Here is a 25,615-nt window from a genome sequence, read left to right as displayed (position 1 = left end):
TGGTTCTCATATGATTACACACAGCCACACCACCGTCAGTGACAACCAGCTCTCTGTATCCTATCAACCTCTCTCTCTACCCAATGCTAAATGAACACTCTCTCCAGCGTCCTCTGCGTCCCCCAAGAGACGTCCACGCCACTTAACTCTTTCCTTTCTACTGGATAGCCCGGTCTGAGTGAGTTATGAGTTTACTCACAATAACCACATGACAGTTGCGCTTTTAGTCACGTTAGTTTTGAATCACCCCCTAAACCGTTAACCGTTTAACTTACCGTACATATGCATTTGACCATTGTACATTTTGTAATTATTTTAACTGGATGACTTCTTCTTAAAGCAGCAATGCTCTGTAAAGCAGCAATACTTCTGTTCCAAAACTAGTAAGCTAACTACCTAAAAGGCATGCAAAACCCTTGCAAACACCACCAACAGCCCAGCTAACACTGATAGAAGCTTTCCAACACACCAACTGGTGTCTTTTGGCAGTTTAGCTGGCAATGTCATGCATGTGAAAGCTTTTCTTCCATTTTTGCAGGATGTACCAGCCCGTTACACAGATCTACATAGGGCATATCCTGGATGGCAAGTGGGGAAGACACAGGTGTTTATCTATCCTTGACCATATGCTATTGAAATTAATTTAAGAATGGTACCAAAACTAGTTGCCTGTTAAACCATACCTCAAAAACTGTCAAATTGTTGCATAATGTTACTTTAATTGCTCAACACCCCATACCGCACTATGTATTCCGGCCAGTGGCCACTGAGGCAGAATTGATGTAGGCCAGGCCATGGTTGATTTCACAGATTAGTGTATGGTTCTCAACAGAGACAAGAGAAATGTGGACATGCCCTTTCAAATAAATAAAACATAGCAAATAAAACTGTTTGGAAAATCCATTTTATTTAGTACTCAGACTGAAAGCTCCATCTTATTCTCCAGGTTAAAAAGAAAGAAAATATGTTAAAGCTTTGGCATGTCTTCAAGTGCACAGATAACCTCTACACAGGATAGATGGGGGAAAATCATACACAATCTGCTGTGTATGAGCACAGAGGTTACACTTTCAGCACAGGAAACATCAACTGAAAAACTCAACAAGTTAAACTGAACCGTACAAAAATGACACATTATTCTGAGGTTTTAGGGTGGCGTTAAAAACAGTCATCACCATAGCCAACCCCACTAATTATAATTATAAATTGTAGTCTTCACTTGTGCACACTGACATTTTCTGTCATGCACTACACAGTTGAGCAATACATGTTTTTTATTATATTCTTTAATGAGTATTTTCAGTAACAAAAGATAAAAAAAATCCACGTAAATTTATTATAAAATAGTACAATTAATAGCAATGGCAAATATCTATCAGAATAGCTGTAATAAGCACTGTCAATCTCCATCGCTGCATGTTCTTGGGTCCTCGTTATTCCTTCTCTCAGCTCATCTCCACCTCTGTCGGGACTCTTTTCCTTTCATTGGCTTTGCCTTTCCTGCGCAAGAGAAAAGAGATTGCTGAAGCATGTCCTCTGCATGGAGGGACTGATCACTACCAAAATGGCCCCTGGGGCCTGTTTGTTTATAACTATTCAGGGCTTCAGGGAGGCTTCTGGTATAAATATTGATTGACACACAGACCTGCACAGTAAACATACCTCTGGACAACAAACATGGCAATACTTGCGATTACCGCTACTGCAAATATCACCCCACCTAGTACTCCCACAATCAATCCTGATGAAAGACAAAGTGGAAACAGCAAAACATAAGGCACACTTAATATTTGTACACATGCATCGAGCAATCTAGTCAAATCATGTATAATTATCAGTAGGCCTATAGGTTCTCTCTTTATTACGCTGACATTGCAAATGGCTTTACACTAGCCACACATTTTATTTATGTTATTAATGTATTTTTAGACGATTTAGAATAGTAACATAACTGTGTATGAATATAAAACAACCTGTATTTGTAACACTTCCTGTATTTCTAATTTGTAAATAGAGATCACTTCTGAAAAACTATTAAAAGGTCTTTGATTATAGTAGGTTACCTATTAGTTTCAATGATTGTCTAGCTAAACAAAAAGACTGAATGATGTAAATGGAGACAGATTTGAAGAGATTTGTGTCTGAAGAGATTATAGACTATGAAGAGTTTGTACAGTTTCTCTGTATGTGTAGTACAGCCTACAATGAGCTGACAATGTCTACATGTCTTCACTGAGTTTACCTCTATCAACAGTGGTTGCATCAGGACTGGGATCAGGGGCTCCTCCAATTCTTCCAGATTTAGCTTAGGGGGTAAAGGCCATACAAGAGTTTACTAGACAAATTGTAGACTGCTGCCCCCTAGTGTATGAAATTATAACACACAACAGGAGATGGGAGGGATTGATGAAAGGCCATAGAAAAAGATGTTGAGTAAAAGAAAGGATGGAAGGAAAAGAAAAAAATAATGGAAAGGAGGAGAGAAATGGATGGATGGAAAGGGAACAGTATGACTATAGAACAAAACAACATGAAAAGAATGAAATTGAAGAGAATGGAAAGACGGAAGAATAGATATACATAAGATATAAGATTACCTCGGCACGTTTGCAGACATTCATCTCTTGTGTCAAAGCGGTTGCCATTGCCTTTGCACCCTCCATAGTGAAACAGACGACAGGTCTTTTCCTCCACACTGTAGTAGTATTGCAGGTGCATGGCATAACACTCACCAACATCAACAGGAAGAGAACACACCAGTTCTGAATGTGTGAGAAAGAACAGGTGTTTATTGCTGCAGCGGAATACACACACACACACAAACACACACGCACGCACGCACGCACGCACGCACGCACGCACGCACGCACACACACACGCACACACACACACACACACACACACACACACACACACACACACACACACACACACATATATAACAATATTGCTCCAGAACATGGCTGCTACTTCCTGCTCACCTCCTTCTGGATAGAGTTGAGTTGAATCTTGAGAACATGCCCTCATACAATCCCGATCACTTTCAAAGTTGTTAAAGTTGCCTCCTTCTCCTTTGTAGAAAAAGGGGATGCAGGAATTCTCTCCTGAACTAAAGAAATACCTCAGGAGATGCTGTTCCCCTTCCCCCTCGGTCATAGGCTCCTCGCATTTTGAATCTGGAGGAACAAATATGGGTGTCTGCTTCAAAATGCCCAGGCCTTGACTATACAATCCACAATCAGAAGTGAGTTGGAAGTCAACAACTTGACCAAAAAAGTATTGATTGGGCTGGAATTTTAGCTGATGTGTAACCTGCCATTAAAAAAAAAGAAAGGGTGACTGTGCACTCTTACGTATTTTGGTCATTGGTGAGTTGAAAGTAGGCCTGAGCTTAGTTTTTAGCTAGTGTGAGACATACAGACACTTCATGTATTCTCATTTACATGTATATATTAGAACTTTTACAGCCTGGTTGTCATAACTGAGCTTACATTCAAACTTTTCTGTAACATGGTTGCCCTGTAAAGAGCTATTCTAAACACACATAGCACCTACTTGTCTTTGAAGATAACATTTCACTGAAAAAACATCTCAGTGAACTTACCGATGGACATGGCAGAACATGCCATGGACATGCACACCCAGAGAAAACACCCGAAATATAGTTTATCCAACATGTTGAATCGGCTCTTCACAATTAAACTCCACAAAATCCACAGACAGCGTTCATGCAGTGCTTCAAGGCTCAAATGGAGAACAATTCAGTTTGTCACCCTGACCTTCAGACTCTTTTATTTGAATGCAGGGTTTTATGGCTTAGCTGCGCCCTTATACTGTAGTTTCAGTCATAAAACAGGTCAGGTACATCAGAGTTTCAATCATATAACAGGTCAATTATTGTCCCGATATGGCAGTGGGTTCTGACGTGGTAGTTTCATCAAAAGGAGAAACTGTCCCTCACAGACACACTTAGAGAAAAGAGGAAAACAATCTGTGACAGAATCTGTGTAGTGTTGCAGTCACTGGCCACACTGGCAGTCATGGCAAACCGTATTGCTCTGGTAATGTACACTGGACATATTTTGAAACTAAAGAGTTCAAACAAAACTAGGATAATTATAAGGATCCACAAATATTATATGAAAAATAGGGTTTGCAATTATTGCAGGGATTTACTAGTTTCCAGTTACAGCTGTTAAAAGGTAGGGTCTGTATCTCTATACAGACTAAAAATGATAAGGTGTCTGTCCAGTCTGCATCTCACTCTGGGAACACTCTAAGCATGCCACACAGCCTGGATAAGAATAATGGAATAATGTAAGATATCAGATAATAAAACTGAGGGCATTAATTGAAAGACTGTATTTTGTTAAAGTAAACAACTATGTTCAATACATTATGTGTAAGAATATAACAATATAGAAGGAACTTACTCCCTGTACGTTTAACACTTCCTGTATTTCTAATTTGTATGAGATCATCTGAAAGGGGAAACTGTTCAAAGGTCTTTGATTACAGTAGGTTACCCATTAGTTTCAATGTCTGTCAAGCTTAACAAGAAGACTGAATGATGTAATTGGAGACAGATTTAAATTTTTAGATCTGGACACTCTGCTTTTGGTATGTGTGACTCCAAACATGGATGTATTATCTGCACTGTCAGACAATAAACATTACACTTATCTGTATAAAAGGTTATCTATCTTAAATTGACATGTTTAATCACACCAGGCAAGAGTAGTGAATATATGGCGCTCTCTAGTGGCAAAACATTCACTTGCAACTGAAGCAAACACTTTTTATTGTCTACAGACAGACAGCACCAGTCAAAAGTTTGGACACATCTTTAATTTTTTTCTTTACTATTATTATTTTCTACATTGTAGATACTGAAGACATTTAAACTACGTAAGAACACATATGGAATGATGTTCTAAACAAAAAAAGTGTTATCTACCATGTAGAAAATAATAAAAGTAAAGAAAAAACTTCTCAAAAAATGAGAAGGTGTGTCCAAACTTTTGACTGACACTGTATACTTTACCCTACATGTTGTAATGAAAATAACATTAAAAAAAAACCAGACAAACAAATAAACAGAAAACAATATCACCATGATGCATAAAGGAAAAAGTCCTTTGGCAATGTAAAGTTGTTTTGAATGCAAGCCTCCCTTCTGATCTTAAGTATATAGTCGTATAGCACCATGGTTATTCAGCTTGTAAACTCTTCTGTTGTGCAACACACATCAAATTAAGGTGTCAAATAATAACAAGACCTCCAAGGATGTCAAAACACCATGCTCCCATGAGATTGTTGCGTACTGTGAATGGTACCAGTGTGTTTTTACAGGAAGTTGTACACTATGCTCCCATGGTAGTTGAAAAATAAAAACCTTATTTACGGAAAACACATGGAAGGCTCAGGAGGATACACCTCTAATGAAACCCCTGAGAGATGACAGCAGTGAGGAGGAACTATCTTACCTTTAAACACGAGTAACGACACAAACATTTAAGCTTTTAGCTAAAGTTTTATTGCAATAGAGAGGTTATATTTGAACAATAACTAAAATATTTCTTATAAAAACTCTGTACGATATAAAATCATATAAAAGCAGCACAGTATTTTAAAAACACACTTGATGTTAAAGTGAAATAAACAATGCATAGAGCACATGTATAAACGTATAACTACGGCTGTATATGCCTGAGACACCATGCATAGGCCTAGATGAGCACATGTATAAACTCATAGCTACTGCTGTATATGCCTGAGAGACAATGGCTAGTAGTCATCCTAGAAAGAGCAGCAGTGAAAATGGAGTTGGTTTGCTGAGGTAAAGGAGAGCATTCTACCCCTTAAAGTTCTGGAAAATCTCTGCCACCTCTAGCCAGTTTCGGAAGCAAGCCAGGCCCTGGTCCCTGATCTGCTTTCGGCCTTTGTCTGTGATTACCTGGCCGTTCTCTTTCACAATCACCAGCTTTGGCACAGCGGTGATGTTGTACCTCTTCTTGAGTTCACTGCAAGAGAAAAACAACACTGTTTTACCAAAACAGACCAGTTGTTACAGCATTGTATGGCCCTTCTGTTCATATATGATTTGTTTGTTCTGATGGCAAATGGCTTGCCAAATAGGCTTACTCTACGGGGTACTATAACAGTAGGCCTACTGTTTTCTTTCCTTCATAAGGACGAGTTTTGGGATGTCTTGAAACTCGAAATAGAGTTGTCAGGGATGTCTGCCTTCACACCAAGGGTGAAGAAAGCAGTTGAAAATCTATTTATAAACCTAATCCTCGTTGGTGAGAGAACATGGGTAAACCTCTTACAGAGAAAGAGCTTTAACCATATTGTGCATGGTACTCGTATGATTGCTCGTCCAAATAGAGGAATAAATAACATGGAAAACACACTGACATGTTAAGAATCACAGTTCGTGAAAGAGAGAGAAACGTGAAAAGAACTGACACAAGTCGATATTGCAATCAGACTTACTGTTTATATTGATCTGTCCACGGCAACGCAAGCCAATCACCATGCATGTCATGGTAGTATTCAACCATGTCCTCGGTGGACTTGTCAGATGATACAAAGACAATCTCAAGCTGTGCTGGAACGTCGGCCTCTTCCACCAACTCAGTGTAAAAATCACAGAGGACTGGCGTGAAGTCCCGACAAGGTGGGCACCATCCAGCCGAGAAGTATATACCTACTACTTTGTTTCGCAGTGCCACTTCTGAATCAATGACATCCCCATCCTTGTTTACGAGGGGTCGACCTATAAACACCTCCACCATTGCTGGAGGCGAAACCACAAACGTGCTAAATTAAAGTTATCTATGCTACGTAATAAGCCCGTGATCCTACGAAAGTAATTAAGAATTATCGTTCATTTGCTAATTTAGCTGCGTTACCAAGGTAGCAACTCGGCCAGCAGATATTATTATTTCCCCTTCTTAAGTTATCGTTTGGATGGGTAAGAACTTGGTTGCTGAATCTATGAACAGTGAATAATCCACGGAGTTTTCTCTGGAAGTCCAAGTCCTCAGCGGTGCAGGTGGAGGGTTACTACTACCCTCAAGCTAGCCTCCCAGTTCTCACAACAACTGTCAGTGAATCCGGTGAAACTGCTGTAAGAGAATATTGGATCCTCCCCATTTGTGATGACAGACACCTGAGACAGCCAATGAGCTTAGGCTACTCAGTGGCTGCCAAATGGTTTGACCTAAGTGCGTTTCGAAGTGATTCAAATCTCAATAGATACACAAAAACACTCCATCAAACCATTCTCCTGCTATTCCCAAAGTCCTCGTGTTAAGAGTATACAATTTTGCTGCAATCTGGACATAGGGTTTATGTGTAAAAAAAAAAAAAAAAACAGCCAGGGAGCGGAGACAGAGGAAAGACACGAACCTAAGGGAAGAATAGAGGAAAATAGTACAGAATAAACAACAAGGTTCATGGAGGGGGGAGAACAAATGAGGTGGGACAGGTGTATAAGGCAATTATGCATACTCAGCAATAAAGCAGGTGGAAGCATACAGTCAAGGAAGAAACCAATTGCAACACACAGACTAGTTCTAACTAGTTAATTTGCTCCAGGCCTGCTCTATAGTAACTGAGCCAAGTGAATTAGTGAAAGGTTTGGTTAAAGCCGACCAACAGCATTGTCGAGCAACATTTGTGAATTTTCTAGTGGAATTATTGTTTTAGCTCCAAACGTTTTCACCCTCAAAAGAGGGGCTTGTTAGGGTCAGCTGTCCCCTTTTTGGCAGACAGCATCTAAATGAACCCCTGTATTGCAGGACCTAGTTCCAGCTTTACCCTAAGGAGAGGGATTCCGAATTTACAGGCTCAATAGACAATAAAGAGGCCAATATGGAGAAAATCTGCTGAAGTTGTTCAGCTGTTGTTAATATACAAGTAACAGGATTTCATAGCAAACCAATTAGAGTGAATTATGAATTAATATTTCCATCTAGAAATTAGGTAAATAACCAATGGAAGAATAGTTACCAGGACTTTTCTGATTTCAGCCTTTCCTGATTTCCATATTGTGTGAACATATTCTGTTCTGTAACAGTACGTCGTAAACCTTAAAGCTGACAAGTCCTGTATCAACAGCACATTATTGGTCCTAATGTTAAGCTAAGTTACAAATGAAAACACACAAGACATACTGTATGCCTACATAAGACAATGCTAAGAAATAAAAGAAAATCATTTTGATCTATCTACCAGGTAGACACCACCAAAGTGCATGCACACACATTTGTACACACAATATAAAGCAAAGATTTATTTGCAAAAACATGAGTACACAATGTCACATAACGTTTTTATTTTGTAATGTTATAAGGATAGACTTACAGAATAATTATAAAAATTACTTACATAATTAAGTAACAGTTTTTAAAATGTGTTTATATTTCCTAAATGCAAATAAAATGGAGTATCTACATGTTTGAAAACAGACAAAAAATGTGGTCCAATAGAAACCATATAGCTAGTCCAAAAAGAGAAGCAACTATACATGTATCTGTGACCATCAAATTGCACTGTATTTTACAATGTATTTCAAACAACAACAGCATCTCAAAGGGACCATATTTATTATACTGTCATTTGCCGCACACAACCAGTACTGTAAACAAAATCTACTGAACCTAGCATGTATTTATTCTTTTGTTTGTGAAAATGTACACTGTTTAATCCGATATGTCGTGAGAAGGACTCAATTACATACACGCACACATGCATACACCCTTCATATATAAATCTGTATACGGTTTAGTTTCCCTCACTCTCCCTATCACATAAGGCTGTTTTCTTTTTTTTTTAGATGTTTTAATTATGGCACTGGTAAAGGATACATTATACATTATAAATAATTAGTCTTTGTGTAGAACAGGAGCACTGTGTAAAAGATATGATCCCTCAAATGCTGTGTAACACTGGTACTTCAATCCTGTTGGCACTCCACATACAACACCAGTGCATTTGATTCTATAGAGCATCGTACAAAATAAAATAAAAATACTTTGTTGTTTTTCTTTTTTTTTTTGAAGAAGAAATGCAAACAAATATAAAGGGAACTTCCACAATTAGCAATACAACATAAAAATCTCTGATTTTAGGGAACAGGTAACTGAAATGGAGACAAAAAAACACATGCATCACACAAACTTACACTTACAGGTTCTACTCATGCAAAAAGAAGGGTCTAGAGTTCCTTTTTTTTCTCGAAACTTTCCACGTCGAACCTACATCAAAATACAGTACGATACTACAGTAGGTAAATGTAAAAGGCCAGTCCATAGAAGGAGTCTTTTAGTTGTTTTTAGTGAAGGTCCTCTCTTTGAATAAGGACAGGTGGCACCACTGGGAAATGAAAGATCCCTACTGACTGAAGACACTGCATGTACACAAAGCCGTGATGAGTGATGACTTTGCACACTGCTGCTTTCGCCAGACTGTTGGGGCTCGGAGGCTGACCTGTGATTAGATGGATAAGCAACGCAGCAAGGACCAGCTATGACCACGTTAGTTATCCTTTGCAGCACCATGTGATTATCAGGTTGTTTCCATACTCTTGTTTGATTTAGTATTTTGGTTTGACAGGCTGCCCACTTTCAGGTAACGTCTCAGGATCAGCAATGCGAGTCTCCAACATCGAAAACAGCTACGTCAGACTAGATTGGGTTGTGGGAACTAAAACAATAACAAACCTGCGGGTGAGAACGTCATGAGTGAGCCATGAAACAAGAATTACCAAAAAAAAAAAATCTACCTCCCCATCAGCTACAAGGCAAGTACATGGTTTGTTTTTTTCTGTCGCAAAACCACAGGACACCGTTCAAGCCACCTCAGAGACTTGGCTGGTACGCATGTAGTGCAGTCACAGAAAAAAGGCGGATAGGGAGTGAAACGCGTGTGAGGGCTGAACACACTAGAACAGTACGCTGTGAGGTAATGAGAAACATCTGGGACTTCCTTTTTTTTGAGAGTCTGCTGGAGCAGCTCAAAGAAACATTGTAACATTCCAAAAGGGGGCCCTGGTCATCCGGTGCACTACCTTCTGCTAGCAAAATGGAAATGATAACAAAATACTTAAGATGGCCTAAGAATGTAGCGTTAAATGATGACTAACCAATCAATGGTTAACTGTGAGGCACAAACGATTAGGCTCAAATTGAGGCAAAATGGAGAATCAAGAAGGCTAATGTGTTTTTTTTAAACAAATATCTCAAACATTAAAATAAATTGGAAGAACAATGCTCTCCAAACACTTGCCTTTTCTAATTATCTTTACCTAATTTGTTGAGTGTGGTCTGAGAAAATGAAACACTACACAAATCTCTGTAGTCTGAATACTTTTAGATAGTATGAATAACGGTTTGAGATGATGCAGACAAACTTTTTAATTTTGAAATAAAAATTTTGTAAATAAAAATGTACCTTAAGAGAATGCAAAAATATGTTTTAAAAGGAAAACGATGTGCAGAAACCATCACTTTGTGAACTTGTGAAGATGATACAAATAATCATTGTGCTATTCATGATTGTTACTGTTCTTAAATAAAACATAACCAAGAAAGAAATAGTTAGGGGACTTTAAAAGACATCCTTAAAATTCTGTTGACTGAACCATGAAACAAAGGCAATACAAAAAAGTAATTCCAAAATGCATTCAGAGTGACCGAATCTAAGTAACATTTTCAAGTGCTCCAATCGTCTCTTCTACAGAGATAATCTGACATTTAGTGCTTAATGCAAAACCGCAATTAAACAAGCTGCGTCAGCATAGAATTGTAGGTCTGCAATATTTTGAGTATACTGCGAATCAAGAACTTTCAAACAGACACAGAGACAAGTAAAAAATAATAATTATAATAATAATAATAATAATAATAATAAAAAAAAACAGTAACCAAAACAAGGCAGACCAGTGCTGGGATTTGCACACCGCACACATCAAGTTCCTAAAAGAAAAACAAACAAACATAAATAACCATTTTCTCAGATCTCTGATAAAGTGTGACTGGGTGATGCAGGTCAGAACAGCATGGAAACCAGACAGGTGTGTGAGGCCTAATGACAGTTGCCGGGAGTGCTGCAGTCAGTCATTGGCCAGATTGAACCCAATCCGAAACAAGGACAAGAGCTGACTCATAATACGCAGAGTGCAAAGTCCCATCAGGCATGATGATGGTGCATCTTACAAGATCTTCTTCTTAAGGTTTGTTAAGGTCAGGCAGCCTTAAGAGAACTCAGTTCCTTCAGCCATTTTCTTCCTGTGTGACAGCTGAGCGTCATGCTACACAGAGCTCCCCGCCATGCTTCCGCTCCCAAAACAATCAGACGCTCAACTAGTGGCAATCCAAAGGCTCCAGTGAAATGTCCCATCTCGTCTCAGGTAAGGATGTCACAATGAAACGCTTTGAGAAAAATGTTTGGCAAAAGTCTATGGATTATGTTTTTTCGTTTCTCAGTCAGATCCTCTCCTCCTACTCCAAACAAACCGCGACCAACTTCCACTCTCAACCGGGCCCTGACTCATTGCACCGGCCTAGGAGGTTTTTACCAGGTCGTAAACGTAGATGTGAAAATCGTCATCAAACTTGATGAAATAGACAGAGGGCTTGGCTTCAACCTGGTGGATGACCATGCCAGTCCGTTTGGAGCCGTCCTCTTTGGCGTACTCCACTTGTTTCCCCACCAGGCTGTCCACCACTTCCCCAGGCTCCCGCTCCGCAGGTGGGGAGTCATCTAAGAGGAAATGACAAAGATGATCAAGATCATTTTAATCCTTCAAGAGGACCAAATCATGGCAGGGAACTACATGCTGAGGCCCAGGCGGGGTGATCTCTGTGGGCTGAGGGAATGTCTGTTATGGTTATCATTTCTTATGGTCATCGTTTATTTCTTGAGGCACTACTGCTTGCATATGGTTATGGAGTCTGTGCTCATGTGCGATGTGTCTGTAGTAATGGCAGGAATCACCATCACCATCATCATCATCATCCTGACAAGAAATTAACCTTGCTGCCGTGTTGTAAAATTAGGCATAAACTTTGATCAAACCAAATGCTATGAGTTTGAATTGTATCTTCATTGAATGGAAAAGACAGCACTGGCTATTTTCACAGGATGAAAGTAGCAGCCATTAGGCCAAACCAACAATCTAAACTAACCAGAAAATGAGCAGTCAGGAGGTGCTTTAGCCAATCGGATAACAATCGTCCTCAATGCATCTTGAGTGCATTTATACCTGCACTTATACAAGCACTATCTAATTGCAATATGGTCACCCAAAATGCATTTTAATGCCAGTTGTAAGAAAGCCCGAATATGTCTGGATTCTCACAGTGAGACCGTATTGAATGATAATTTGCAAAGTCAGTGTTAACTTACTTGAATCAGGCATGATGCGGAGATCTCCGTCCTTGTAGTCATCTAAGAGTTGATACATGTAAAGCACCGGGTCCTTCTCGTAGGTGATGTAGAACCAAGTGTTCATAATGGGCGCTCGGGCCAGAACCATGCCCCGCCACTCATCCTTAGAACCTTCATCAGTCTCAAACATGTGCTCCACTGCCTTCCCGATCATAGTGTCTGCCAGTTGGGCGTCACTAATGCGCGAGGACGCTATCAGATCACAAAATCAGAACAAAGAAATAATGTTTTAAAACTGAACGTATTATAAGTTAAATCATTCCTATGACGAAAGGAAAATTATTCTGTTCATTATCACTGTGGCCTTCTGGAAATCATAGCCAAAATGTAAGTATTACTAACATTAAATGCTGTGAGGAAAATTATTACATATTTTGAAATACTGCCCTTTGCCTGCTGTCACACCAAAACTTGCACCTATAATGTAATAATACACTTACGACACCTGCCGTCGTAGTCTGTTCAAGCTCTACCACTCACTGCATTTTGGGTAATTACGTCAGAGTTTTAAACTTTTTCGGTCTACATGCACCAGATCAGTAGTTTTCTTCCGTAATTATTGCCTGTGGCTAGCCTAGGACAAGAGACTAGGGGTGCAACGGATCAAAAAAACTCACGGTTCGGATCGTTCCTCAGATCAGAGTCACGGATCGGATCATTTTTCGGATCAGCAAAAAAAATTAAAATAAAAAAATAGACAAGACAAATAAACATGTGGAGGAAGGGGCTGCTTAAATGCCGCAGTGATGAGCGGTTGTTGAGTCGCTTTCGGTTTCACTCCTGTCAGTGAAACACCGGGGTGATGTCGCTGTAAATGTGTGGCCATGCTCGATGTGTTTCCACTGTTGTATGGCTTTCTTGTGCCACAGTGCCTACACACCGTCACGGTTTTATCCACCAACCTCTTTCCTTCTGCATTCAATGACAGGGAAGCCAAAATGCTCCCAAACAGGGGATTTAAATGTGGGGCGTTCAAGTTCTTCTGTTCCTCCGCTCGCCATGACCACGCTGTGTTGCAGGTTTTTCTTTATGTTAGCAATCGCTATGTCAGCTACGTGTTACGTCTGTGTGGTAACCTAGGCGACAGGTTTGTGTGGCAGCGCGAGTATATGGAAACAGACGTAGCACTAGAGGCAGAAGTTATCGTTACAGTAGTCACCGAAGTCTAGCCTACTTTTATTTTCCATGCCCACTGTTCTACATGTTGTACGCTGAGGACAATAAATCACAACGAGCCATAGGACTGTTTGCTTATTGAAAAGGGAACTGTTGCAGACTTTTACCCAGAGCGTGTTAAGTAGCTCTGTCCCTGGAACTAGCAGGAATGGTTACGGCTGTGTGTGGACTGAACATGCGCACAATTTTTTTTTTTTTCATAAATCAATCCGCGGATCATGCGTGTGCCGAACCGAAATAGATGATCCGAACGGATCACGGATCAATGATGATCCGTTGCACCCCTACAAGAGACTATACCGGTTTGGCTTAATATACTACATGCTGCAAGTATGGATTTAGCCAAATATGAAAATAATTCAAAATCAAAATTTCAGACACTACCTATTACCTTCAAAAGTTGAACTATCGGAGACCATGTTTAACTCACCAAGCCTGTCAGGCAGCACCTCTAGGCCCTGCACCCGCTCGTCCTTGTGCAGCTCAAGTCCGTAAACACAGTCGAAGCCGTCATACTTGATCAGGTAGAGTGAGGGGTTAACTGGCACCTGGTCCAACACAGTTCCCTTCCACTGCGAGGCCGTGCCACTGCCCTCCTTCCAGATGTGCTGTATACGGCAACCCACGATGTTTCTCCGCGGCTGCGACACAGGTTTGTTTGGTCCCAGGCTGGCCTTGTGTTTTCTGCAAACAGACAAAAAACACCATACATAGGTGACCGATTCAAGAGGAGTTTTGATAAAAAACAAGGACCTTGACTACCCAAGGTCAGGCTTCTATTTCTGCCCGTCTCGTTTTTCTAAGACTGCTCTTCTGCAATATCAGTGCTTGTGTTGTCAGCTAAACTTCAGGCAACGCTCCAGTGCTTCTGGAAAAACAGCAGAGCACTAACAGCTCTTGTGCTTGAACTTGGCAGAACAATCTTTAAGATTTGTGTCAGGATATCGCTTGGTATTGATTAATTTGGTCCTTTGCCAATAGCTGTATAGGAACATTCTGGTTGAAGACTGAGGTGCTGTGGGCTAGGTCTTGAGGGCTACTGCATCAGCCTGACAATCTACAAAACGGCTAATTCCTTATGTGCAAATATGTTATTAACATATACAAATTTATATTCAACGATTCGCTATACTAAGTTATCATCCCAGTTCAATTGTATCCAAAAATCCAAAGAAATTGTAATAAATCCAAAATCCAAAGACATTGTAATAAATATCTACCATAGAGACAAAGCACACAGAATGACTGACTTTGTTGAATTTGTTATAACATGAAAAAGGCAATAATCCCGATGGCTTAGACCAGTTACCATCAAAAGACATCTTTCTTCTGCTTATACATTAAATGTCTTTTAAAACACCCATATCAGTCTTCATGCATTAGATCACACAAGAGACATTTTGTCCTAGTTATAAAACCACTAGCCATTAGCCACTATTATTTCTTTCAGCAAATTAACAGTAACAGACACCAGTGCTAATTCACCAGTGTACCTTAGTTAGCTGTAGAAGATTTTCACTCTATCTTAAGGCCTATTCAAAGTCAATTTATCATTAACATCAAATACTACATTTTAGGCCTAGCCACGCTCAGAAAGCCTATGGCCTTGTTTTAAATGGAGGCCATCCATCCAACAAACCAATCGTTTCCTGACTCAGAAACCAGGTATGAACAGCAGACAATAAAATAATAGCATGAAATGTAGCCTATGGTCTCTCTCTCTTGAAATCTCCTGTGGAGAGTTGAGTTGCTGGAGGTCTCCAGTGAAGGTCAGTGCTATAATAAAGCTACAGTAAGGACGCCGCTGGATTTGGCTACACTTTTAGACATGCTTAATCCTAACGTTATCAAAGTGTTAAAACAACTGTGCAACTATTGACTCATGAGATTGACACATAGCCTCATGTGTGTGGCAGTTTAACATAACACAACAACAGTGAGTGACCCATCAACCATTGATAGCTGTGGATATGTAGTGTCAATTGATTAATTATCAAATAATGAACATCCTACAGTTAGCTCCAAGATAATTGTATTGTCTGCCGTGGGTACTAGTTTTTATGTGGATCACTGTGCACGTCATTTCTTTGCTGTTAAGCACCTTGAGCTGCATTATTTTTTATGAGAGGTGCTATACAAATGAAGTTTATTATTTGTATTATTATTAGCTCAGGAGTGAGGAGCGTTGGACTTACTTGTGGGAGTTCTTCTTCTTCATCATATTTGCAGACACACCTGCATGCCCTACAGCATCCCAGTCAAACAAATAAGAACAGAAATGAAATGTCATAAGAAACATTGCAAACAACACTGACCATTTGTGTGAACTGACTGAAAGCGTGTTTGGTAACATCCGTTAGGCATTACCTGCATCAGCTCGTGATCTCTGTCCCGCGCTCTTCCCGAATGGGGTTTTCATTCATCTGGGGTAGGGGTGCAGCCAGGCTGCCAGACTAGGGTGAAAAAGTCACTGGTGTACCTTTAAGTGCGCACGGCGCTTTACTGGGGAACCCTCTGGTGCAGCGCCCCAGATCTGCATGAAAACGGAGGCGTGATCACAACTCCTGGCATCCAGTCCAACGTAACAGAAATGGAAACGGGGTAATTGGGTGTGACCACTGGTACACAAGAGTCCGCTACCTTCTCCAGTCAGGAGGTGGGGGTTCTGGGCAGGAGGGCTAACACTGCCGCCCCACCCCTCTAACACAGCGGTTTGGGAAACGCCCAACAGGGTTTTGGGTACTGCACCTAAAACCTGACAGAAGAGGGTAACAGAAATACATTAGTGCTCAGAAAGGATAAATTGAGCATTGCTAATATTTATGATCGCCCTTACTGGCAGTACAGATTGAAATCACTCACTAATTAAAGCGCAGATTCTTTTTATATCTCTTTAAAAGCGCCATTACACACACACACACACAAACACACCAACACACATATGCGCTCACACACACACCAAATCCTCAAGGTGCCTTTGTGTGTAAAAGCTTTTCAAAAATAAATAGGCTAACTTCCTACTTCTGGAAATGGGTTCCATGGCAACAGTCCACAGAGTGTGTGAGTGAATGAAAGCAAGAGCGACAGATAGAAAGAAAGAATAAAAGCTTTATGAGAAGCTAAACTTGGAGTGACTTGTGATCTGAGCTGACTTTAAAATATCACCATCACTAATTAGTTTTGCATCAATATACAAAAACAAGCAAAGCCTTTCCAATGATGCACTGCACATTATTAACCACAACCAGTAAGTGATTAGCACTAAGTGTTCATGTAATAGGTTTTGATACTTGACAGTCATGGTGCAAAATGAGCACCCGACAAGCACCAATGGTGTGTAGATTTGTGTTGGTAGGTGAATGATGGCAGTTACTCCGCCACTCTGGCATGTTAAATATGGGTGCAGTTAAAGTGGTCTGTCTCTTCAATCTGATCTTGTTTTAAAAGCTTGCTAAATCTATGCATTAGGCAGATAGGGAGACACACAAAAACAGTCAATCCAGTTTTTCGCGATTCTGCTATTGCCATATTTAAAGTAATTTTTTCCACAATGCTGCATATTCTGTTTATTTACCGCATAACTTGCCAACACAGTTGCAGAAAACAAGCCTTGATGTTAAATCCCACTTCTTCTGGCTTCCTGGTGGTGGTATAAAGTTATGCACAGTCAGTAACTCACTGCTACTTCTCCAATCGCAATGCCCCACCCCCCCACAAAGCCTAGGCCCTGGACCCACACAGACTAAATTGACATCACCTGGTAAGCAATTGAGTGAGAGAGGCTGCACAGGCTTGAAATAGTATAAAGAGTCTCTCTTGCAAAGCCTGCAGAAATGTGCATAAAGGGCTCTAAATGTCAGCGAGAGATCCTTTATGCACTTGACGATTTGACAATGGGACAGCCCTCACAGATTTAGCAGTAACGCACCTCAATGTGTCCCCCGAGTGTGGACATTGGGATAGGTAACTGATTAGAAGGACCGACGACCACAGTGAAGCTAGCTTGATATAATACATTCGCCTCACAATGACATATAGGCGGGCTACTACTGTTTACAACCTTGGCAACAGCCAGTGTGACAGAAATGCTACTCACGCACATCCCAAGCTACTAGCTATTTATTCATCTTCTAAACGAAATAGAAACCATATTCCCGTTCTAGAAGAGGCAACCCATGTGACCTACGGGTCTGGGGAGTGGGGGGAGACAACTATCCAATATTTGGAATTTGGCTTGCAGTACCCATTTTAAACGCTTGCTGTCAGTGTTTCATGTTGTTCCATTAAATACCAAACAAAGGCTAGTTTTCACAATGCACTAAGCGATTCCTGTACCAAGTTATGTTTAATGAAGTGTGTTAAGCCTGTGACACACCAGGCCAACTGTCAGACATCCACCTCTTACTTACTTCTTTCTCAACCAAAAGACCCAGGGCTGACAATGCCAGTGCCATTTGCAACTTATTAGAAGTAGCTATATTAAGAAACACTTCTGTGGTGAGCAAAAGTGGAACTGTGCAACTTTTTGAACCAGACAAAGGCGTTGCAACAGTTACTGTTCATTGCCGCTAGTTCTTATATGACAATTTGGTGTTTGGCTTAGTGATTCCAGTGCCATTTTGTCTTTGATGTGTTAGATATCCAGTGGGAAACTAGTCATCTGTGGACATTTAGTTCACATCCGTTTAGCCTAACCTAGATTTACCCAAAATGTGAATTTTCTTGCATGTCCTGACTAATGCCATCTTAACAAAATGGCTTGCAGTATGATTTTGGACCACACGGCAAAATGGCGAGTTTGGCGAAAAACCTTTTTTCATTTGCCTTACGTTGATGACACAAAAATCTGATGGCTATGGATTGTTTGAGATTGTTGACAAGGATTAGCCTTTTAACAATTTCAGGGTTTTAGGGTGGAGCTTTGCATTAATGGTTATTTTTAAATATAAAAGGCATCACAACATTGTCATTGTACACAAAGTTGTTTACTGTGGCTTTCAATGTTTCATTTTTAATACCATGCTCCTTCTGTCTGCCACCTCACTTGGAGATCAGATCACAGGACAGGCCTCAACATGAACTTTACATTATTCATTAAGCTGATCCATAATACATCAACTGTAGCAAGATCTGCCAATCAGAGTGAATGCTCACATATGGCGTCATCCATTCAGGAACCTGCCAGAGGAACAGTAAACATAAAAGGTGTCTGCTTCGAGTCGCTGCACAGGCAATATTCAGTTTTTTTTTTTCTGTCAATAACACTATTTTCCTTTTACCTTCAGACAAACTTTAACATTTTAGAATTTATAAAAAAAAAACTCAAGAGTAAAGTGTGTTCTGACACAGGTACAAAACTGAGACTGGACTAAATTTCATGATGTTCAGCAGGTTTCAAGTACTTTGGTCCTGGTGATAATGAACGTGTCTAAACAAACGTTGTGTCTGTTTGCAATAGATACATTCAGGTGTTGTGTTCACTTCCTGGTATGGGTGACATTTGCAGACAGTGAAAAGTGAAAAGACAGCTTGCCAAAATATGGAAATGTAGGAGATTTCACTTTTTAATGTCACTAGGTCAACCAAATTCTACCGTTTCAGAATTTTATGAATTATTTTAGTAGGAACACTGGTAACAGAAGCCCCAATGACAGAACTCCAGTTATGTCACCATGCGACTCAGTTGAACACTAGTACCATTTGTTGACAAACACAATTTAATTAACTCCTTAAATCAGTATTAATTACATTTGAGAGACTAATGTACATATTTGAAAATATTTCTGTTTGCAAAGCTTGCCAACAGCACTGAAAATATCAAAACCCAGTGTTAAAAAACAACAACTTGTCTTATGCACCCTCACAACATCAAATTGATCACAAGTATGAGCTCCTACATCGTCCAGACATCCCTTTCTGACATGATGCCACTGATGAGGTGCGGTGACACAGAGGATGAGAAAGAACTCATCAGATTGGAAGCAAAGAAGAGAGAATAGATTCCCCAGTGGGGTGACTTTGGCTATGAGAATGATTTAGTGATCAGTCAATTGTATAGTAAAGACTCGTAGAAGGGCCCTGGAGACAGTGGAATGAAGTGACCACAAGGCCTCAATGAATCTTAATGACGGAAAAACTCTCAACAAGCCCTACGTGATGAAACATTCTGGTGTGTCACAAAGTCAATTTTCTACTCTACTTGCTGATAATGAAAGATAGTGTTCCACCATTGTGTTTGGTGCTTTCCAGCTGGAGTTAATCCACTATTTACCCTACTGTCTGACAGAGATACAAAGATCATGCACATAATTATCCCACCCATACTCAATACCTATGCAGTTGTTTCAAATGTGGAACAACGTGAATGTCTACTATGATGTGAAGTAAAGTCATATTACCCTATGTAGCCTAATACACAACTGGCTCCATTTTACCTTTCAATTTTGATTTGCTGAACATGGATGTTAACTCACATTAAATCTGGCCAGTGAAAGTGGTGGTTAGGAAGGGTCTAAATAGACCAGAAAAAAAGGAGTTACATTCATCACAATGCAGAACTGATTTTTCCTATGACAGTATAATGTCATTGACATTTCTAGGCAGACACCAGCATCTAGTACATTTCTAGACATTACGCATATCCCCACTGAGGCATAGGAAAATGCAATACAAATATAAAAGGGAGTATTTGGCTCTGTGCCTAGCGTGGTCGGATAAACAGGACCAGAAACTCCGCCAATCGTGCAAGCAGTCCCACCAATACACATTCTGAAGACTTGCAACTTGAAATTTCTGTGGAAAGAATGTCCTTCCCTCTGTTCTGTTCCCTTGACAACAACTGAAGGTCAAAAGAATAGATGGCCTAACCTTAGCTGTTCTGAAGGAGACGCTTGAAACACAGTGTTGCATTTATCTACAAACTTACTTCATTGCTCACTAACGACTCAACAGATAGGTCCTGAGGTCAAAACTACATTATCTCTTGGATGATGGAGGAGAGATTATAAAAGTTTTTTTTTTTTTTAAACAAGGGTTGTCTAAATAACTGTATTTCTACTCCTGTTCCATTTCGCACATACACCTTCATTACCTTGACTAAAATGTAACAGTACTCCTGAACGTGAGGCAGAGATGACTTCAGTATTGTTAACATACCCCACAGACACACATACACACACACACACACACACACACACACCCTTAACCGGTTTCCACCTTACTGGAATGCTTAAACCTCTATCCACTAACCCAAAAGCTGACCCCAACATGAAAAGAACCGTAGATAAGCCATGACCATTTAGAGCTAACACATGTCTGAACATGTCCAAAATAACAGCACAGCCAGCTGAGCTCTACAGACACGTTCTGAGTACAGAGTTGAACACCTATTCAATTTATTGTACGTTACCACACTCAGGAGTAAAGGCCTTACACTAACACCCCCCACTGTGAAAGCTGTGATTCATTTACCTACAGTATTCCATATGTGGCAAGGCAGAGAGGTCCATAAAAAAACATGACAATAACAGGTTCAAACTAGCTTAGTTCTGTCTGCCTGCATTATTATAAGGTGCCCCTTTAAAACACCCATCACAAAGGCACCTGCGACAAACTACTGTGACAGTAACGTAGCTTTAAGACCACCTCTTAGGTATCAACAACACAAACAAAACGTCTAGACTAGTGATCATCTCGGCTGTCTGATATGGGTGTAGCACAAGGGGACATTAAATGCACAGTCAACACCAACTGTATACACAACAAAATGTAGGCACTGGATCACTTTAAGCTCTTAATCTTCATACTGCAAAACTTCACAAAACAATCTTAGGGCCGCCATTTATCACAATACACAACAAGCTAATCAGGGAATTCTGATCACTTACAAATTAAACAGATCAATCAATTAGCCAATTGGACATCCAGATGTTTCAGCATACTTGTCTACAACTCATCACAGAAGAAAAACTATGGTTCACTTTTGGATGCCCACTGTGTTTACAATATACAATCTGAAAGGCACAGAGAGGACAGTCCCAGAATGTCGTTTGTGCAAAATGTTTGCCCCATTCTAAACGTTGGTGCATTCAAATCTGAAATATTTTAAATTGTATTCAAGTGATAATTATTAAACACTGTGCTTTTTTGCACCACACCATATAGCCTATCAGACTTTACACAGCAGACATGCAAACTAACTTCGTAAATAATTCGAATTCCACAAATTATGTCACTGTCTATTCGTAACCAATTCAAAAATATGCATTTTCTGTTTTGTTAAAATTAATCAAAAAAAAAATATCTTACTCTCAACACAGTATAGGTATGTGGCAAGATGGCAATGAGGTCATCATTGCGATAGACAAAGCAATAGAATGTCACCCTAGCAAATACAAAACCAAGCTATTTCTCCACCAATAGCCTATCCGTAGTGCCGACATGCTGGCAAGGGTTATCAATCAGTCCTGCAGTGGGAGCTCCTAAAAATGTGCCACGGACTGTCATGAAACACAAATGAAGTGGCTGGCGCGGCACCCCCGCCCCCTTCAAACAAAACATGCTAATAGTCAGTCAGTCGTTCGTCTATGGCAACTCATTTTAACAAACTGGATGTGACAAAATTTAATTTGACCTTAGTCAGTAATGCCACTGTAGCAAGATTAGCCATGCAACGGACAGAGATGCTCACCTTAAATTTCAAATTGGCGATGGCATTCAACAATGCAGTAACGTTACCTACGATCAGTTAGCCGGATTTCGTTTCAGCCTAGGCTGTAACCCATAGACGAGAAACCTAGTTGACCTATCTAGCAAGCTCGCTAAAGCCCTTCATGAAAACCCCACAAGATTTTGCAAGAAAACGTTGCCCAGCCATTGTTACACTTTCATTCAGAACTAGTCAAATATCTCTATCGATATGTGTGTTCATTGAGGCTAGATAAAACATGACACATTTCCTTTACATTTCTGAGAGATGAAACTCACAAGGTACTTGACCAGCTGACATTCTATCGACAAGAATATTGTTCAAGCTGTCATTAACGTTCTTTGATTAAAGTAACGTTAGCCAGTAAACAAGATAACTGTAAACGTTAGTAAGGTTACTTGGCTTGCTAAATCTAACGTCACAAAAGCATCTCAACAAGATTGCAAGAATGGCTGACCTAATTGTTTACATATTGAACCATTACCACTAGCATAATGCTACATGCAGTGCTTCAGGATGAAAACAATACCTTGCTAGCAAGCAGGTTACCTTACAGTATTTGATGCAATGCAAGATAAATATCGTCTGCATTAGCTTGCTAGCTAGCATAGCAACCTGCACGGTGTATTAGCTACGCTGGCAGCAGCAGCAATGTCAGCCATGTTGCTTCAGTATTATTTACAATCTCCGCAGGAGAGGAGAGAGCACTGAAACCGTGAAGCCGAACAAAGGAGGGACTGTTCTCAGTCTGACAAGAAACACATTTTCAAATGAAAACAAAATGCCTGAAATCTGTCTCCTTTGCCCTCGCTTTCATGGCCATACGCGCGCGCGCACTTTCCCTCACAACTCATGTGTCTCGTGCTTCCTCAGGTAGACAACATCTGGAATGTTTGGCGTTTAGTATTGCTTACCCGCTTAATTGTAAAATTACAGCAGGCTAAAGAGAATGTTTTGCCTGTCGCTTTCCTCAGTCTCCCCAAGCAGCCTTCGTTTGATAGGCGCAGGCAACCCCGATTCTACGGCCGAGCCTTCCCCTCCCCTTCCTTCTACTAAAAAGTGCTCCAGTTGTAAAGACAGCAAGGGCTTCAAATGCTTTCTTCCTGCAATATAGTGAGTCGTTGTGCACCCCCCATCTTTTCTTCTCATAACTGGAATAGAACGAACAGGTTTGCGCTTGCGCAGGCACTGCGACAGGACCAGAGTTGGGGGCCCCCAGCCCTCCTAGATAATTCTATTACATTTGAAACATTTGTTTAATGATCAAAACACTTATTTTTAAAGGCTAGTTTTTTTATCGAGATTGTTCATCTCTGCTTATTTCGATCACCTTACTTGGCAAAATATTTAGAACAGAAGGAGGTGTATATGGATTTAAAGGCAGCTCCTTTGCTCCAAATACACAGCACACCGACTTATAAAACATTAGAAATATTACACACAACAAAACTATAAATTAAAAAACATATATATTGATGAAGTATGCCTCAAACTAAATAACTACTTCGACAAATGAGGTTAAAAAAGCTGAGTTTTAAAATAGCATACTTTAAAAGATGATCAAGGCTCTCACTGGAATGGCAGCACCAGGTAGATCACTCCACAACCAAGGTACCACAAACAGAAAGACTGCAATCTCTTGCTGCTGACATAAGGCAATGACAGCAGATGCTCATCAGACCAAAGAGGTCGAGATAGCACTGAATTATGGCATTTAAATAAGCTGGTGCCGATCCAGTGACTGTCCTATAGGCGAGAATGATTCTAGCAGCTACAGGGAGCCAGTGAAGGGTGACCAGCAGAGGAGTTACATGTGTCCTCTTTGGCTGATCAAACACGCCGCCATATTCTGCAGAATAATCTGCAATGGTCTAAAGTAGAAAAGAGACGGGTTTGTGGTATCCATGGTTACAGACAACTCAACACGTTAGCAAATTAAATACCCACAAAGAAGATAGCATGCTAATGAAGTTAAACAGCAGTCAGCAATCTATAGCACAGTGTGATTGGTTGTTGATCTGTCAGTTTCGCTGTGAGGTCTTTGTTATCAACACTCTTCAAATATCAGGCAAGCGGACAAATCACAGTTGTAGTGGTCCTCGCTTGCAACGCGTAGTTATGGAGAGTGTGCGTCAGGAGCCTGAATCCTTAGAGCAGAACCCAGCTCAGAAGAGGGGACCCATCTGCTGGGTAGAGAACTAGAAAAAGGCAGGGAGGTTTGTACATGCATCAAGATACATATATTAGTATATGGCATACATGTTACATACAAGGCTACATGATACACAGATGGTATATGCATTAAACATAGAAGATTTATTGTGGATACAAATGGAGAGCGCCATGATTGAAAGCATTGGTTAACAAACAGCTTAGAGGGGATGCAATGTGTTCATAATTCCAGTAGGCAAGTACTGAAGAATGTAATGTACTCATGGGGTTTCTATGAATATAATGAGTGGATGATTGTGGACAGCTTAGAAAGGAAAAGGGGTAGTTTGGCTGGGAATCCAAATTTGTGTGTGATCGATTGTAGGCAATGTGTAGTAGAACTTTGGACATGATTGACAGGAATGGGCAGCAGGGGACAGCAACACCTTGCAGTGGAGAGTATAAAGTGAGAGAGGAAGAGAGAAGTCATAATGAGAGAATATAATTAGGTACTCTAATAGCACCAAACAGCATAAAACACAGACAAAATGATAACACACAGTAACTCCAGACACAAATGGAAGACTTGGATCACATTATTTCAGAATAGAACATTATGAATGAAACGGTCCTAACTCTTATGGCATTCTCTCCTGCAGTACATGAAGCTTTGCTACCCCAACACCTCATGCCATTTTGTAGCCTAGCAACATGATGTAGCACACACATGTTTATTAAGATACATTGTAAAATACTGTGAAAAATACATTTTAACAGTATTTAATGTTACAAGTCTCCCCTAAAAATGCTTATTTCATTGCAGACTAGACTAGACTTCATGATTTAACAGCAGAGGAACTTCACACTGGATGCACAACATACTGGTTACTTTTCCATCTTGGAGGATTAACAAGGTTACACACTCTCCAAGTAGTCTACGGAGTCTGTATAGGTCTCCAACTACAGAGTGGTCGATACCAAAAGTGAGATTGCTCAAAGAGCTAGCATTAATTCTTTAATCAGGTTGCCTTTCACATACTGACAACAACAAATGCAGTGGGACCGCAAAGGCACCAATGTCCCCAAAAAATTATATTGTGCAATGCCACTAATATTTACTAC

The 25,615-nt window shown here is 40.2% G+C and overlaps 2 protein-coding genes across 3 annotated transcripts; both read right to left on the bottom strand.

Annotated features, from left to right (window-relative positions):
* Positions 1-5,746: 5,746 nt before the first annotated feature.
* On the bottom strand, positions 5,747-6,952 carry nxnl2 (nucleoredoxin like 2). The gene is made up of 2 exons (XM_080834214.1): positions 6,499-6,952; positions 5,747-6,023 (listed from the first exon to the last, which is right to left on the bottom strand). Exons 1-2 carry the CDS (start codon positions 6,798-6,800, stop codon positions 5,855-5,857), a joined length of 471 nt encoding a protein of 156 aa, XP_080690340.1. The 5' UTR covers positions 6,801-6,952; the 3' UTR covers positions 5,747-5,854.
* Positions 6,953-10,601: 3,649 nt separating this feature from the next.
* Positions 10,602-23,373, bottom strand: spina (spindlin a). 2 transcript variants are annotated; one of them, XM_080834690.1, is made up of 7 exons: positions 23,257-23,373; positions 16,276-16,390; positions 16,003-16,168; positions 15,831-15,879; positions 14,066-14,319; positions 12,418-12,651; positions 10,602-11,772 (listed from the first exon to the last, which is right to left on the bottom strand). In XM_080834690.1, the coding sequence occupies exons 3-7, from the start codon at positions 16,052-16,054 to the stop codon at positions 11,573-11,575; spliced, it is 789 nt and encodes a 262-aa protein (XP_080690816.1). In that variant the 5' UTR covers positions 16,055-16,168; positions 16,276-16,390; positions 23,257-23,373; the 3' UTR covers positions 10,602-11,572. The 2 variants fall into 2 exon arrangements, with proteins under 2 accessions (XP_080690816.1, XP_080690815.1); XM_080834689.1 differs by having other exon boundaries at positions 16,003-16,390.
* Between the last annotated feature and the right edge of the window lie 2,242 nt (positions 23,374-25,615).

This window comes from Sprattus sprattus, assembly GCF_963457725.1.
Source record: "Sprattus sprattus genome assembly, chromosome: 3".
In the NCBI taxonomy this organism is placed as follows: domain Eukaryota; kingdom Metazoa; phylum Chordata; class Actinopteri; order Clupeiformes; family Clupeidae; genus Sprattus; species Sprattus sprattus.
Note: the sequence above shows the minus strand (reverse complement) of the source record. Positions and strands in the feature narration are given on the sequence as shown.